Source organism: Gambusia affinis, linkage group LG19 (assembly GCF_019740435.1).
Source record: "Gambusia affinis linkage group LG19, SWU_Gaff_1.0, whole genome shotgun sequence".
Taxonomy (NCBI): domain Eukaryota; kingdom Metazoa; phylum Chordata; class Actinopteri; order Cyprinodontiformes; family Poeciliidae; genus Gambusia; species Gambusia affinis.
The window spans coordinates 9,720,188-9,736,961 of record NC_057886.1 but is presented as its reverse complement, the minus strand read 5'-3'; the positions used below and the strand labels follow the sequence as shown (position 1 = coordinate 9,736,961).

General features: G+C 35.9%; 3 protein-coding genes across 6 annotated transcripts; all 3 read left to right on the top strand.

Moving 5' to 3' along the window:
• Nucleotides 1–796: 796 nt before the first annotated feature.
• Nucleotides 797–5,650, top strand: kctd13 (potassium channel tetramerization domain containing 13). Its single transcript, XM_044100991.1, has 7 exons — nucleotides 797–1,217; nucleotides 1,934–2,194; nucleotides 2,426–2,595; nucleotides 3,279–3,368; nucleotides 3,537–3,589; nucleotides 3,676–3,871; nucleotides 4,279–5,650. The coding sequence occupies exons 2-7, from the start codon at nucleotides 1,957–1,959 to the stop codon at nucleotides 4,525–4,527; spliced, it is 996 nt and encodes a 331-aa protein (XP_043956926.1). The 5' UTR covers nucleotides 797–1,217; nucleotides 1,934–1,956; the 3' UTR covers nucleotides 4,528–5,650.
• Nucleotides 5,651–6,443: 793 nt separating this feature from the next.
• On the top strand, nucleotides 6,444–11,474 carry hirip3 (HIRA interacting protein 3). Of its 4 annotated transcripts, none has more exons than XM_044100990.1 (8): nucleotides 6,444–6,597; nucleotides 7,860–7,980; nucleotides 8,224–8,371; nucleotides 9,162–9,533; nucleotides 9,628–9,779; nucleotides 9,969–10,116; nucleotides 10,699–10,797; nucleotides 11,138–11,474. In XM_044100990.1, the coding sequence occupies exons 1-8, from the start codon at nucleotides 6,521–6,523 to the stop codon at nucleotides 11,320–11,322; spliced, it is 1,302 nt and encodes a 433-aa protein (XP_043956925.1). In that variant the 5' UTR covers nucleotides 6,444–6,520; the 3' UTR covers nucleotides 11,323–11,474. The 4 variants fall into 4 exon arrangements, with proteins under 4 accessions (XP_043956925.1, XP_043956923.1, XP_043956924.1 ...); XM_044100988.1 differs by having other exon boundaries at nucleotides 11,135–11,474; XM_044100989.1 differs by having other exon boundaries at nucleotides 9,625–9,779.
• Nucleotides 11,475–12,216: 742 nt separating this feature from the next.
• antkmt (adenine nucleotide translocase lysine methyltransferase) lies at nucleotides 12,217–16,757 on the top strand. Its single transcript, XM_044100985.1, has 6 exons — nucleotides 12,217–12,307; nucleotides 12,513–13,480; nucleotides 13,559–13,663; nucleotides 14,388–14,528; nucleotides 15,126–15,176; nucleotides 15,577–16,757. The coding sequence occupies exons 2-6, from the start codon at nucleotides 13,319–13,321 to the stop codon at nucleotides 15,748–15,750; spliced, it is 633 nt and encodes a 210-aa protein (XP_043956920.1). The 5' UTR covers nucleotides 12,217–12,307; nucleotides 12,513–13,318; the 3' UTR covers nucleotides 15,751–16,757.
• The last annotated feature ends 17 nt before the right edge of the window (nucleotides 16,758–16,774 follow it).

Genomic DNA, 16,774 nt, shown 5'->3' with positions numbered 1-16,774 from the left:
GGTAAAGTTTGGGGGAAAAAAACTTGAGTTCACATTGCAACAGTATGATATGGAAAATTTTAGAAAAATACATTATTTAATTTGAAGTGTGTGAGGACAATATCCTGTTAAGTTTTAAATGTTTCTAACAAAATTGGCAATATCAGAATTCCATACAGCCTTCTTAATATTTTGTACAACCGCGTTTTGCAAATGGTAAATCACCTTCTCTTCCTTAATATCACAAGACGAATTGGAGAGTGAAAAAGGTTGATTTCTAGTCTTATAGATCTCTTTATAGGCTTAGCCATATATTTGGCATCATTATCCTATAGAAAGACCTTACAGCCAATTTTCAGTCTTTCTGCCCGAGTGCTTCAGCTTTTTATCTAGTCTCTCCTTTTTTTAAGGGTAGTTATTATACATGGGTTTCTGTTGTGTTATATTTGGAAATTAGGAAAAATGTGTGCGTTTTATTTGTTCATCATTGACAATCATTGACAAGTAATATTTGGTGTCAGAAAGGAGGGAACGCAGCTTCTTGTGTGCCATAAAAATCAATCCGATGGAGATGATGTTACAGTTTCCCATTTTAACCACAAGGAGGCAGGAAAACCTAAATTCACCACGGAATTACAAATTACCTTCCTCATGTCAAGAGACTTTCAGAGCAGAATTTTCACAAATTTGATGTTATGAGTCTTTGTTCTACGTGTTTTCTCCTCTGATTTTACATACAAAAAGGTTAGAGAATCATAACAGACTCGGCACCTGAAGATTGACATTAATAAGACCAGCCAGCAGGTGGCAGTAAATCACGTCCGAACTGCGGAAAGCAGCGGAAGAGGATTGTCTTGTTTTTCATTTCCGAGTGACCTATTTAGCTTCTCACATTAGCATCAGTTGATAATCAGCTTCTCAAACAATGGGGATAGCGTCAGTTGATATAGTAATTTTGTCTTTTGATTTGGTCGTTTAGACTGTTCACCACAGATGAAGCGGTACACAGTAAAATACATCTGTTAGCATGAAGTGAATGAAAATAGAGTAGTCGTGGTTAGCTTGTTTATTTGGGAAGGTGGTTGCGGTAGAAAAAAAAGTGATGTTTGTGCTGCTAGCTGCGTTGTTAATGCTTGTGTGTTAATTAGCTTGTTTATGCTAGCTGATAATTTCCTGATATATTATCGCTACGCTCAGAAAGAGTTTTCACTCTTTAGCACCCTTGGATGTTCAACGTGGTGAGTATGTTCTAATATAAATAGCCTAGATTTATTTGCGTGTTTACATTTGATATATTCGTATCTAGACATCAGTTGGTTCTGTGATGTATTTCTTTTTCACGCAGGAAACTAAGGTGCACATTTTAACTTAAAGATTAATATTCACAAAAAAATGAAGCCCGAGGCTAAAAATTGTTTTCCAAAAAAAACGAATTAATCACAATTACAGATCAAAATGCATTCCGATAAAAATAAATTTTAGGCTTTTACTTTAGTCAGATCTGACTGATAAGGCCATATGATTTTGTTGTTGTTTTTATATAGTTTAATCCAACAGTAATTTCAGTGAGGTAGATCAAGTTATTGTACTGTAAAAAATTATTATATTGTTTACAGAAATGTTTTGATATGATGTCTCGCAGAAGTGTGTCTTTCAGGTTCAAAATTAAACAACTGTAATGTTAGAGACTACCTGCTTTTGTTTGTTTTACAATTGCTTCTTTGATGATTTTCTATCAAAATATTAGATCATTTATATAATCAAAGTTATTTGTCTATTTCATCTCAGATATAAATAACTGTGATCTTAAAAAGTCAACTTTCTAAACCTGGAATAAAGTCCTGAAAACAGCTAAAGTAGTGTTATCATCCAAATTTCACTTATACTCACCCGCCTTGTTTTTGTGGTTGAATATGACGGGGGAAATAAGCTAGCCTGTTCTTCTGTACTGCAGTCGAGAAGCGACCCCACAGCCCCATGTCTGCGGAGGCTTCAGTCGGCGGTCATGATCCTGACTCCGTCCAGTCTGCCGTTTCCCAGCCTGCCTGCCACGGCACAGATGGGCACAGAAATCCGGGTCTGATGGGGAGCAAGTACGTCAAGTTAAATGTTGGCGGCTCCCTGCATTATACCACCATCCAGACGTTAAGCAAAGAAGAGAGTCTTCTGCAAAGCATTTGCACTGGCGCAACAAATGTTACCATAGACTCTGAAGGTCAGTAGATGTATGTCTGATAGCTGCTCATCTATCAGCACATCTAACAATGCATGATATTGTTTAATGTCCTTATTTGCTGCTCCAATGTGGCCTGATCCATTTGAGAAAAAAAAAAATATGTTGGAACTATATTACAGTCTATGCTTTTCCCTGTTAGCAAATCTGTTTATTTTTCTGCAATTTGCAGAGACATATCGCTGTCTGAGAGAAATGTTCCTGTGGCTTTAGGTTGGGTGGTTTTGGAAAGGTCCGGTCGACATTTTGGATTGGTCTTGAACTTCCTGCGAGATGGTTCGGTGCCACTTCCAGAAGACCACAGAGAACTTGATGAGATCCTAAAGGAGGCCCAGTTCTACAGGGTACAAGGACTAGTCCAACACTGCCTCAATGCCATGCAGGTAATTAGAAGGATTGAGATTTTAACATGTTTAGTTGTTGACATAAAAAAATGGAGATTTTAAAATGAGCTTGAAATTAATTTTAAACAAGTTTGTCAATGAGCTCATCTAATCTGTCCTAACTAGTTTAGTTAGCTTCAATTAAACTGACTCACAATTTAAATACAATTTTATTTTAACAAAATATGAAGTCTGGAATAGATGGTCAAATAATTAGTAACGGTTCATCATGATTTACTTTCTAATAACTAACAAGCAGCTTTTATTTTAATGTTATTTTAACATTTACATAGGTCTTATTGTTTTGTCTCCATTTCATATAATTGGGGGATTCTAGTTTGTAAGAAATCCTTTTTAGAAAATTTGCTCTGGCCTCTTATTAGAAATGTAATGATGAGTTGTAATGTTAAGTTCTGGGCAATATTTTTTGTATCAATTTTCACTTAGGTTTTTTAAGTGTGAAGTCATGAGTGTTTTTTGTTTGTTTGTTTGTTTGTTTATTTTTGTTGTTTTTCTGTGATGAGTTTTAGGAAATTCCTAAAATATTTGCAAAATATAAATTTTTACAGAGTGGTTTTCCGTAATGTAATTGACATATCTCATGCATATTATTATAAATGAAGAAATTTACACATCTTTTTCTTACATATGTAAAAACAATTTTTTTTGTCTTTTATTTTTAGAAACAACAAGATATTTTTGAAAGTGTTTGCCGCATCCCAATGATCACATCAGCCAAAGAAGAGCAGAAGATGATTGCTTCATGTAGAAAAGTAACTCAAGTCTAAATGAAACAAAAATCCTGTAGGAAAGATATTTTCTTGCACATGACTGTTCCCCGCCCCTTTCTTAAAATAATTTTCAGTTTAATCATTTTTTATAGTGTCATTACAGAAATCTGATCTCGCTTTGCCTCATGTATTCTTGTTCTCTATTTGCAGCCAGTAGTCAAGCTCCAAAACAACAGGGGAAACAACAAGTATTCATATACTAGGTAAAAACACTTACTAAACATGTATTTTTTCTAGATTGCTGATTATTCTGATTATTCTCCATCTTGTCATTTTGTCCTGTTACTAGTAACTCCGATGACAACCTGCTGAAGAACATCGAGCTGTTTGACAAACTGGTGCTCCGATTCAACAACCGTGTCCTGTTTGTGAAAGACGTGCTCGGTGACGAGATCTGCTGCTGGTCCTTCTACGGCGAAGGCCGCAAAATCGCAGAAGTGTGCTGCACCTCCATTGTGTACGCAACGGAGAAGAAGCAGACCAAAGTAAGCTTTGTGTGACCGGTTTCAAAGCTGTTGTTACATGTTCTGGACAACAACTTATTCACTAAAATAAGTTGTTAAAAATGTGTTCAATTCTTGGAAAATGTTCACATTTTGTCACGTCGCAAGTACAAACATTGATTAATTGCACAGTATAAGAATTTCTTGTAATGAAATCCTTATACTGGATACTACTCAAGACAAAGTAGTATTTGATTCAAAGGGAATTAATTTTATGCAAAAAAAAAAAATCTTGAGTTTGGTTCACTTTGTATTTAGCCCTCTTCAACTTTGATATCCCAAAGTAAAAGTGAACAAAGCATTATTTAAAAGAGTAGCTTGAAAAAGGGAACATCATAGAAATGAATAAGGGGGCATTCATATAAAATAAATCATATTCATGTTCTTAGGTTGAGTTTCCCGAAGCGCGGATATTTGAAGAAACGCTCAACATCCTCATCTATGAGAACAACCGATCCGGTCCAGGAGGGTTGCACCTTTTAGATTCTAGAGGCTCGGGTTCGTCGCTCGGAGCCGGCCAATCAGAGGAGGAGAGTGCAACGGGTGGAGGGGACAGACGGGTACGCAGGATCCATGTAAGGAGGCACATAATGCATGACGAGAGAGGACACGGCCAGCAAACTGTGTACAAGGACTAAATGTGACAGAAAATATGGCATGGAAGAATTCAATGTTGTTGTTTTTTTTGTATGTTTGCAAAATGAAACATTCTTTGTTCACAGCAATAGTGAAGTCTTTACTTATTTCATGAAACGTCTTTAAGCACTTGCAGAGATCCGGCGGTTGATTGATTTTTAAGTGAGGAGAGAGTTTAGTGATGTTTACAACAAAATCAATTTGCATATTTCAACAGAACGTGTAGAAAGTCAGCTGCGACTGAAACTGGTAGAATAATATTTCAAATGTTAGTACCTTCCTGCATGATACTGAATGAGCCTCAAAACCCATTTCTCTCGTAGAGCAGACCACCTGCCTTGTATGTGGGTGTAAATAGTTTGAACTGGCAGCTTTGTCTGTGTTTAATATGTAGGAAACATTTATCCAGGATGTGATGCGTCTGGTTTCTCTGTTGGAGGACGATGGTACTGCTGCACAGAGCCTGACTGACAGGAGTCGGTGAAGTTGAGCCTCGACATGTTAACACTGGAATTAAAAAGAAAAGCCATGTTTTTAGTTGTTGAGCAGCTCTGTTTTCTGTGTTTAAGTTATTATAAATGCTGCTTCAAGCTTCTTCTTCTTTTTTATTATTAATTTATAAACTTAATTTATTGTTTGGTATTTACCTTTTGTAAATGAAATCCATCTTTGTTACCTGATGCTTGAGTGAGTTTTGATTCGGCTGCTTTTGAGCGCGCTTTGTTGTGCTTGGCAGATTTTGAGATTGCTCCTCTAGATTAGTGCAACCTGAACTCCTGGCTTTAGTTCAGTGTTAAAAATTGAGCTGTGACTGTTATCTTGCTATGTTTTTCTGAGCCATGTTCTCTCATGTTTGCTTTATCTCACACACAAATCACACGATTTAGCTTAAATTCATATGTAATGCAGTCTGTAAAAAGTTTAACTAGACTTGACTGTCATTTCAGGAGGGTTTAAGGTACTATTTATTTTTTCCTAATTATCACTGGTGGTAACCTAAGCACTCAAAAAAATAAGAAGGAAAAAACACATTGAATGCAAATGGTATGTATGTATGACCTTGGAAAATGCACTAATTTAACTTCCGTCCTGGCAATATTTGAAATAAATTGCTTGTCAAACCTGTCTTCTGCTTACTTTTTTTTTTCTTTAACATATTAAATGGATATAAACCTTAAATGTGGTTGACCAGCTTTATGCTTTTGGGATAGCTTGAAAAAAGTATTCACTCTACCTTCTCCAGCTGTAGCTTTACTAGAGTATGAGCCTGTTGTTTTTTTTAATCTTTTTTACATTGTTTATCTACTCCTGCTAGAATTTAGGAAGTGTTTAAAGATGCTAAGAGGTATCAGAGAGAGGTGAGGACCGACCTCTACCCTAGGTTCAATATTGGCTTGTTTGTCAACATCCTAATTGAAGAGTTACGGTATACTGCCAGTGCAATCCAGAATGTTGACATTTGTAGCCCATTTTTAGTATTTGTCTGTGCTGTGGCTCTCTTGGAAAGGATTTCACTTGTCAATCCTCTCACAGCTGAGGATCTCCCTGGTGATAGGGCACTTTCTCCTTCCACTCGGTTTTCTGTTAATATACTTGGATACAAAACTCCGTGAACAACCATCTTCGTTAGCAGTGACCTTTCAGCATGGTCTTCCCTGTGATTATGTCGATTACTGACCCAGAGAGTGAGACTCAACAGCTCAGGAAACCTTAGCAGGTGTTTAGAATGACAACAATTTTCAATTGTTGACTGTGTGTTCTATAACTTTGCATTTTTGTGCTTTTATAATGTAAAGCACATTTTAAGACAATAACAATTTGGGTCTTCATTATCTTAAAGCCAAAAATAAATTCACAAGAAAAAAAAGGCTTGGAGTATATCACTATCTGATTTATGAGTCAAAACATTTTTTTAAAGGGGGCGCGGTTGATTCTACGTCACTTCCGCCTATGTTCGAAAGACCAGCCGCCAAAAACCCAGCGGAGTAGCTGTTAATGATGGTGTCAGAGAAGGAGAAAATCGATATCCGGAGGTTTATAAAAAGTCAACTCCTTGATGAGCCAGACCTTAGGTACGTTTAAATCTTATTATCATAAAGAAAAATACTAACATTATTAAAATACCCGTTTTTTGCGGTTATTATTCATCTCCACGAGTTCTGTTTGTTATTTGCTGTTGCTTCATTTTGATAAGGAGATGTTTGCTTTAACATTGACGCCGAACACAGATATTCAATGGTCTTTTTGGCGCTCTAATTGCACTTTCTTCTTTTAGTGGTTTAGAGTCAACCACATGGCTGATCTGTCAATTGGCGACTCAGCATGATAGTGTTTTAAATTTTTTACGGTTCAGTCGTAATAAGCTGAGCCACCTGTCCTGATTCTAGTTTTGATTGATCTAACTACATGTTTGAGAAAGGTTTATTTTATTCCGTACATATCAATCGGCCCCCTCTGGTGACAAAGTGTTGCCACTGCAGAAACAGACCCACGTGTTTTCACTGTTTTGTTTTTTACAGAAAGTTTTTTCTTTAAGAATAGCTGTTTGGGTATGCATTTAAATATTTAACTTGCTGCCAGTACATCTGATTTTTCTCACCGTGAAACAATAAAGGATATATTTCATGCTAATCTTTTCTATTATAAAATGCCATGAATTGAAAATTCAAAATATTAGGGACATATTATTATGGTAACTGATTACTATGGTCGTCCTCTATGGTATGGTGTTTTGACAGTACTTCTTTGTTTAAAAAATAAATAAATAAAAAGGTTATTCCCTTGTTTCTCAGGTTGATCAAGATCTAGTGAGGGTCCAGGTGGTTCCAAATCAGACAGATTTTTGTTTTGAGATGCTCAGGGTGCAGACATGTTTATTTATTTATTTGTTTGTTTTTAATCTTTCCCAAGATCTGTGCTTTGACAAACCCGGTGTTGGAGGTCTGAAACAAATGTCTTTAACATTATTCCTTAGTTTTTGTTCTGATATGCATTTATCAGCTGTGGAACCTTAAATTGTATGTCATTAAAGATCAGTAAAAATCAGATGCAGCTTGCTTCTGAGTGTCTTGGCAAAAAGTGTAAATATTTGTGTACATAAAATTAAATTTTTTTTTTGCATATTTGAAATTTCTATATCTTCTTTACATATTACAAAAATGTTTGACAAAATGCTTTTACTTTTTGTGTGCATTTAAAAAAAAAAAAAGACTAATCTGTGCTCACATCATTTGTAGAATTACCTATAAATATAACATTCGGTGGAATCATAGATTCATCTGTGAATTGTTCCATCCTGCTCACCAAACGTGTTTATTTTCTTATTTTGTTTCAGCACGCTGACCTTAGGAATATTGAAAAAACGATACCTGGCTGAAGCAGGATGTGAATCATTGAGCTCTGAAGCAAGACAATTCATGAAACAAGTTGTGCAGGAAGAACTCATGAAAATGCAGGTATTTAAAACAAAAGGTTGTCGAGCCTTTAACTGTTCGGTTCAAAATAAGATTTTTTTTGTTGTTGTTGCAAGTTGGTGAAGCAAAAAAATAGAAGGGAAATGTTTCCTGATGCAGAACGCTGCACCTCTATTGATTGTATTGCTAACGTGCTAGCAGTGTGTTTTTATTGTTCATGTGTAAAATATTGTAGGAAATATTTGTACTTCTATTTTTGCAGTAAACAAGTTCTGCTTACTCTAGGAAAATGATGAAAGTGAAAGTGAGCCGGACACCAAAAAATCACAGAAGAAAAGAAAGAGAGAGAAAGAAAAAGAGGAGTTGGAAAGTGAAGATGAAACCGAATCCACAGCAAAGAAATCACGATCACAACAGTCTGGCTCATCATCAGGTATGAATTATGTATTTTATTTTAAAGGCCCACATTTAAGTCATTAACATGCTGCTGATTTGTTAACATTAAATCTCCTGCATGACATGAAGAGCACCGCTATAAGTACATCATCACATATAGTCTGTTTTTAGTTATGTTTTTATTCGTGGCCTGAGAGAATATGTCACAGCAAAACTAAACTCTCAGAGTGTGTTAGAATAACCTGCTACAACATGAAATTACTGATTTACTGTGAACTAAAGCTCTACAAGCTGAAGTAGCTCCACCTTGCATGCAAAAGCAAAACATCCATCAATGGCATTTTTTTTGTCCTGCTGCAGTGGAAATTCTTACTCTGTGCTTCCATAAGTTTTAAAAACACGGACAATCTTCAATGTGAAAAATGTCCGCCTTGCAGATTTGAAGGTGTAGGTTGGTGCTGCTTTAGCTCTCTAGAAGAAAATTGATGTTCTCTTATTGTGATCATCATTTAAAGGTAAACTGATTTTATCTCAAAGCAGACTTGCATCCACGTTATCTAATTTTCAATCATTTTAGGAGTCTCGCCTCATTTAAACAACTGTTGCTACAACACAATAGATTAAATCTTTATAACTACCAAACTTTCTTTTAACTATAAATGATGGATGTTATTTACATGTTTTTGACATTACAAGGAATCAATATTTTGTAGTAGACTTGCATGCTGTGTTTTGAGATATTTGGGGGTTGATCTTAAACAATATGGATACAGCAACTGTGACTTACGTGAGGAAATGTCACCAAAACTCTATGATGTTCATGACAGATTCTGAAGACATGCAGAACCATGAAGCAGGAAGTCAAAACAAAGAACAAATTAGATCTCAGTCTAAAAATAAAGAGGCAGCAAAAGAATCGGAGCATGAGAAAAGCAAAAAAACTAAGCGCCGTGTCGCAAGCGATGAGTCTTCAGATGAAGAGATGAATGAGTCAGAAGAGGATGGGAACGAGAGTCCAAGTCCGGAGGAAAGGGTGAAAAAGAAGTTCAGTGCTGCTGAGAGCAAAGAGACAAGATGTGTTGATGCAAGTGGAGGGAAAAAAACACCAAGGAGCGACAACAAGAGTGACAGTGATTCGGACAATAATTTGGAGAAAAGTGAAAATATCAAGGATGATGATTCTTCTGCCAGTGAAAAAGGTAACTGTTCAACATGAGTATATATGCTTTACCATTTACACAATAATAATGACTTTGCTTAATGCTGTTGAATGTCTTCCCTTGTGCCAAGTAGAAGAAAATGCAAAGAAGAAAAATGATTCAGACTCGGATTCATCATCGCTCCCGTCTTTGGACGACGAGAAGAAAAGCAACCCAGAAAAAAAAAAGGATGTAAAGACGAAAAAGAAAACAAAGAAGACAGATGAGAAGAACCGAGGCCCAAAGGTGAGCTCTTCGCTGATGCAAGAAATCTCAACTTGCATCAGCGATGCAAGTCTGAAAGTTATGCTTTCAGACTTTTTTTAAATTTATGATGGTAAGATGACTGTAGAAGGTGCTGCAGTATTGTTGTGATTTTTAAAAAAAAATTTAAAACAAGTCTTCATCTTCTCAGTTATCTTCTTGTTCCTGCAGGATGAAGACAAAGCAGTAGTGCGACTCAAACGCTACATCGCCCTCTGTGGCGTGAGGAGGAATTACAAGAAGCTACTGGACGGCTGCCGCTCCACTCGCTCCAAAGTGACTGTTCTAAAGAAGGAGCTTGAAGATCTTGGGCTCCGTGGTCAGTTAGTCTTTTCACTGACTTCAATCTTGGGGCCTCTCTTTCTAACCGAGAGTGCAAAATCATGATCAAACACCTAGATAAAAAAATTATAATTACATTGTACTAACTGTTTCAGGACTACAATTAAAACATACACCTCTGTTCATACTGAAAATGCAGATTCATGATCATCCTCAGCCAAGCATTGGGATTTGCTTTGATCTGCAGCATCTATCCTCAAATGAGGAAGAGGAGAAAAATGCCAACAACATTTGAAAGGACAAAAAACAGTTTTAAATTGTCAAAGGATCAGCAGATGAGCTCAAACCGACTCTTTTCAGGTTATTCTCTCATTCAGTATCTCCAGGTACTGAAAAAATACAATCTTAATGAGTTGAGATATTATTCAGCTACCAGGACCTCTCTATTTTTTCTTTCCTTTCGACATCAGTCAATAAAACAAACGTCAACGTAGACTTGGTTAAATTGCTGTTAATGGAATTTAACATTTATTTGCTTCTCTAATAACTAAATTCACAAATCAAATCACTAAATTATTACTCTGCCTTAAAGTAAAATGACTATTCTCCTGTTGTGTAGGTAACCCCTCTATTGAGAAATGTAAGAAAATTCGATTGAAGAGAGAGGAAGCTCAGGAATTGGCTGAACTTGATGTCGACAACATAATCTCCACCGAAGGTACATTCTAAATATTTTTTTTTTCCTTCTTGAAGCCCCAAATGAGTAAGCACCTACAAATATTATAATATTACGGCTAGCTGGTTGTTGTTGTTTTTTGTTTTTAAATCCAGACACACTGATCAGCCACTCATAACTTTTGAAATCTGACAAGTTTGGATTTTATTCTGTTTACATACACATAATAAACCTACTTGTCAATGACATTTTTTTATATCTTCCACCAATTTTAATAACCGAATAGTTGCATTACTTGTTTTGATCCAGTATGGTTCTTATGATGTTTAATAAGCTTTTGTCCTGCATAAGCTGATGATATGTCCACACACCTTTCAAGCAGGTCGGCCGAGACGCAGAGGAACGTCAGCCATGCAGGTACATAAGGAACCTCCCTCCTCTTATCAGCGGACTCTGAACTCTGATTCAGAGAGTGACCAGGAAAATAACGCTCCCAAAGGACGCAGAAAGATATCGGAGTGGGCCAACCTGCATGGGATCATCAGTGATGATGCAGACACTGACTGAACATGAGCTGTTCCACTTTTATACCATTTGTTGTTGACTTGTGCATAGTTAACATGTTCTTTGTTACTGGAAGCATAATACTTTTAATAATCTCTTAAGTGAAATTTGATTTTTTTGAGTGCTCCAATTAAAATAAAAGTTATGATACATGATATCTGATTTCATTTGATGTTAATTTTATACTTTAAGCCAATTTTATATCTGCCTGTAGATGCCTTTAAATTTTGCAGAGACTGATACAAAGATTAATAAAAAAAAAAATTTCAGCATTTCCACAGTTGCCAAAATCTTCTCATGGTTTTAAACTCAAAATACACAATAAAAACAAATCGGTTTATTAAAGACTCAGAAATGTGATTAGATTTGACACCAGGAACTTAAATAGGAGTTTGTGTAAAAATGGTCTTCTATTTAGGATTGCTGTGTATATACATTTATTCAACTTTTTTTATTGTTACATGAAGTTTTGAACTTCTAATCATGGATTTTAAGACCACAGAAATCCAAAAAATATCTTTTGTGTTGGTGAAATTCAACCATTAAAATTAGGTCGGCTTCTAATTTATAGATCTAGTCCTTTTGTGTTTTATTTACCCTTGCCATAGCAACTGAACTAACCAGCGCCGGGAGGAAAACAGTGACTGAGGTTCTAGTTAGCTGAGGTATAAAGCTACTGTACAGGTAGCTTACCTCAGCTATCAGTGTTGCGATCTGTTTTTATGTACAGATTGCTTAACATACTCCCAAATTAAGCTCCCTGATTCTTGTATTCCATCTTTGGCACTTATTGCATTTACGTGATCTTAGTTTTGGATACTACATGGTTGACTTCCGGTTTGTAATTTGATGCTTTTATTTTGATAAAAGAGCTTCCTTTGTTTATATTATAGAACTGCAGTTTAACAACAGAAAGAAAGGAAGACTAGTTGCAACAGCGTAGAAAAATGTATCTTGTTATTAGCGGCCCACTGGATAGAAGCACAGGGTATGCTTATTTTGTAAATAATGACATTTCTAATATTGATCGGTGTGAATTGTAACTTTATTTTATTGTATACAAACACATAGTGTTTGAATTAGAGCGGATATTTTTAGTAGTTAACGTTGTTTTCAGTTGATACGTTACGGTTGTAAGAGCGTGTTTTTGTAGCTTACACTGTCTTTTTGTGTGTGTGTGTTTGTGGATACAGCTCTTACGGTGAAACTCAAGGTTTACTCTCAGTAAACATCACTGTTCAGTAAAGCCACAATCCCTCATTTGGGGGCGTCTGCTACAGTATGAGCTTCAGAGGGTCGAGAATGAGTGACCTACCTGCACATTGAATAGAGCGTCTCCTCCCTTCACACAACGCGGCCTGGACTATTTAAGGACTATTAGTAGTGTGCTGAATGTGCATATAATTTTACTTAGGATAAAATACCCGTATCCGGAACTTAAGTCAGCATTCAATAATACGGAACGTTTCGTTGATGGACCTGTCCGACATGGTTTTATGTCCGCTTCAGGTCACGGAAGATTTTAGTTTCTAATAATCGTTTACTTTTACTGTTGCTGTGTGAATATATAGGATTATTTCAGATAACGTTACACGATAAAGAAAATGAGCTTAGTGATTTAGATTAACCAGTCCTAAATGCTTTTTAAAAAGACGGGTCAACATCAAACCAGCTTTAACTGTATGTAGCAGTCACAAAATTATTATTTTTTCCCTAGATAATTATTATTAAGCTTATATTGTAAGTGTGCGATCCGTTGAATGGTATAGTCTGAATCAATAATAGTCAAAGGTAGCGATAAGTCTTCTCTTTGCCTCTACTCGTTAATTGAAGAAATACAGCCAGTCATCTGTTACTACAGTGTCATAAACTGGTCTTCTAGTCCAAGCCGTATTGACTTTATCTTCTCCAAGGCTACATAATACGCGGATCCTTACATTATGGATATATAACATTTCAACTGTGAATTGGACTCGACTCCCACTCATTTCTTGCATAAATGGATGATGACGCACCAGATGAGGTGTTTACTGACCTCAGGACCAGACACCTTGGAGGTTGGGGTGTTGTGCAGATAGCTGCTGGCACTGGGCTTGCTGTCTATGCCATGTGGGTTGGAGTCCTTCAACCTGGCTTTCGGAGGGTGCCACTGAAGTTACAGGTTTGATGTGCATCTTTCTCAAAACTTAGGAATTGTAGGAGAATGTTTGAATATGCTCTGAACATTCAGTTCTTGTAGGTCCCTTACATCCCTGCCAGCAAAGCACAAGTAAAAAATGTGATGACTTTGATGAGAGGTCGAACAGGAGATCTAGTCGATTTGGGATCTGGTGATGGTCGTATTGTAAGTATGATTGTATTAACAAAAAAAACATTTCACCATACTGTGTGACAGGGTTCTCTTATGATTTAGTCAAGCATAATGACTAATCCAAGTCGGAGATTGTTTTTAGAGGATTTTATTCAGCATCAGATCAACAGTCTCACCTCCAGCGTGAGTCTAAGCACAGACTGCCTGCCTGTGGCACAGAGCCCTGCTTTTAAAGCCACAGGCTCCACCCACAGACACTCCAAACAATCAAGAACTAAACAATTACTTCCAACTCAAATTAAACTCTTAAAGTATACAAAATAATAATAATAAGAAGAAGAAGAATAACAACAAAAACAGAAATAAATAAATAAACTTGTAAACAAAAATACAATACTCAATTTGATACAAAACACCTGGTACTAATCTGATGCCATCATACAGTCATCATGTGACTGCCTCCTAGCAAGCCACCATCTAGAAAAAAAAAACCCTACTTGAAAATAAAACCAGGAAAATGTTTGATTCTGAAAATAATGGATTTAGGATTAATGTTTAACTGAAATAGGAACACCGCGTGTGCACCCACAATGAACCTTCTCAGCTCAACCTGCAACAAAAAAATAAGTTAGTGATTGTATGTATATGTGCGGGTGTGCCTGCATACTGACAAGGACTCTAAATATGTCCTAACTCATGACGGCTCCTCCGTCACATACTGATAGTCAGTTTTAAGTTGTGCTCCTTAACCATTTAGGTTTTGGAAGCCTATCAGCATGGCTTTAGCCCAGCTGTTGGCTATGAGCTCAACCCCTGGCTTGTACGGCTAGCTCGCTTTCATGCCTGGAGAGCAGGATGCTATGGAAAAGTGTCATACAGACAAGAAGATCTCTGGAAGGTTTGATATTTTTTATTTATTATTAATTCTACCAAAGCCAGTTGTATAAACAAAGTTTGTAACAGCCACCAATCCCCTTTTGACCTTGGGATTCCATGCATGCAGCCAATATGAACCTTTAACCAGAGAAAACCTCTCAAATCAAAACTGGTTTTTGGTCTTTTCAGGTTTAATTGCAACTAAAACTGTAGCTTAAAATTCAAAGCTTAAAAAGACTAATAAAAAAATGAAAAATCTTAACAGTTAATATTACTTGCATATTAGTGAGTACTGAATGAAATGAATAAAGATTGAAATGTTTACTTCAGACAAAATCTTTATGCTTGCTTATACACTAATGATTGGGTATATATATGCCTTTCACTTGTTGCCAGTCAGAACTTCTTTGATATCATCAGTGACATATAAGAAACTACATTACCTTAGAAATTATGAATACAAAAACACCAGTTTTTTAATTTTTTCTATCTTGTTGAGTTTTTTTGTTGCTTGTTTTGTTTTTCAAATATTTAGGGTGTTTCTTGCTTGTTTCTTGCTTGTATTGTTTCTGCCTAAACCTGTTGGTCTATTTACGTTCCTCTTTGTGTCCCATCTCAGGTCGACTTGTCCAAATGCAAGAATGTCACAGTATTTCTGGCTCCAAGTGTGGTAGGTGCTGTTATGAACACATGGCTCTTAGCTGGAAGAGGGTGTGGTGCCTCCTTTTACAGACATTACTGAAACTAAATTCTTAAAACTGAAGATCCTCAGGCAGGTTGACTCATTAAAATGCTTTTAAAACACTTACGTTACATTATATGTTAACCATGACCTACTTTATTTGTTATTTTGTTAATGAAAATTGAGATTCTTACCAGCATCACCTAATATTGTTTTAGTCAGTTTAGGTACACATTTTAAATGGATTGGATTGGAACAATTGGTTCATCATATTTTTTTAAAAGTGATAAAAGTCTCATAAGGAATCTAAACATAATGCTATTAATAAAAATAGACTTTCTATTACATGTAGGTTTTTGAGGAATGTCTGTCTTTCATGTATTTCTAGCTGCCTTTATTACAGAAGAAGTTGCAGGTTGAACTTCTGGATGATGCCTTAGTAGTGGCCGGCCGTTTCCCCTTCCCAGACTGGAGCCCTTGCAGGGTTGAGGGGCAGGGAGTGGACAGGGCCTGGTCGTACAGCATGCAAGCACAACGACAGCACACAAGTCAAAAAAATTAAAACCTCAGGCCAACAGTGAGTGATTCTGACAAGAAACTGGTTCAGGAATAACGATGGACTTCGAAGATAAATTGATGCACTTAGTCAGAATAGCAAAGGTTAATAGACTTTACTTTGGGTTAACCATTCTGAAGTAGTGAAGTTTTAGGTCTCAATTTGACAGTTTTTACATTTAAAAAAAAATAGTATACCCTCCTTATGTCATTTAATTTTGACATCATTTAGTCTTTACAAAGTTTTCAATATTGCACTCTTGTTTATTTATACAGGTGCTAAATTAAGACACTGGTATAAATTAGACAAAATAAAACCCATGGGAAAAAGGCTTGTGCAGTGACCTTTGGTATATTGATTGAGTTATTGGAACAAATTTTACTAGAGAATAGCTACTCTGCCTAAAATGTCCTACTTTCTAGGTGCACTGTCCTGTGGAACTGGAGTTATGTTACCATATTAATTTTTTGTTTTGTTTTTTTTACTTGCCATATCTCATATTTTAGCTTATTTAAAACAAAAGCTGATGAGCAAAATATTCTGTCGTTATTAAGGACAGTAAAAATTGCTCTCGCATTTTTTACCTGCACCATCATAAAAAAAAAAAACTTTTATGTGTTCTATAAGTTGTTTTGCTGTTTAAACTGTATACCAATAACTGATGATTAAGGGTGCTGTGTTCAATGTAGATAATTATCATACATTGATATTATATTTTGATTACAATGCGAGCAATGGAAACCAAGTTAAATTTCTTGTTTGTATCCATGAACCTGGCAAATAAAGTTGATTCAGATTTTTATTTTCATGAACAAATAAGGTTCACAGTGGTGCATTGATTTGCATATTTAGCTTTAATGTGTTTTTATGTATTACACACTTGTCTTTTGTGTATTTTTTTTCTGACAGAGATAACCTTATTTATGAAACATACTGTATTTTTTTTTCCCTAAGCTATAAATAAAAAGTATTGCTATTATCTATCTATGACTAATAAATTACCTTTTAATGCAGAATGTCAGTGTTGACT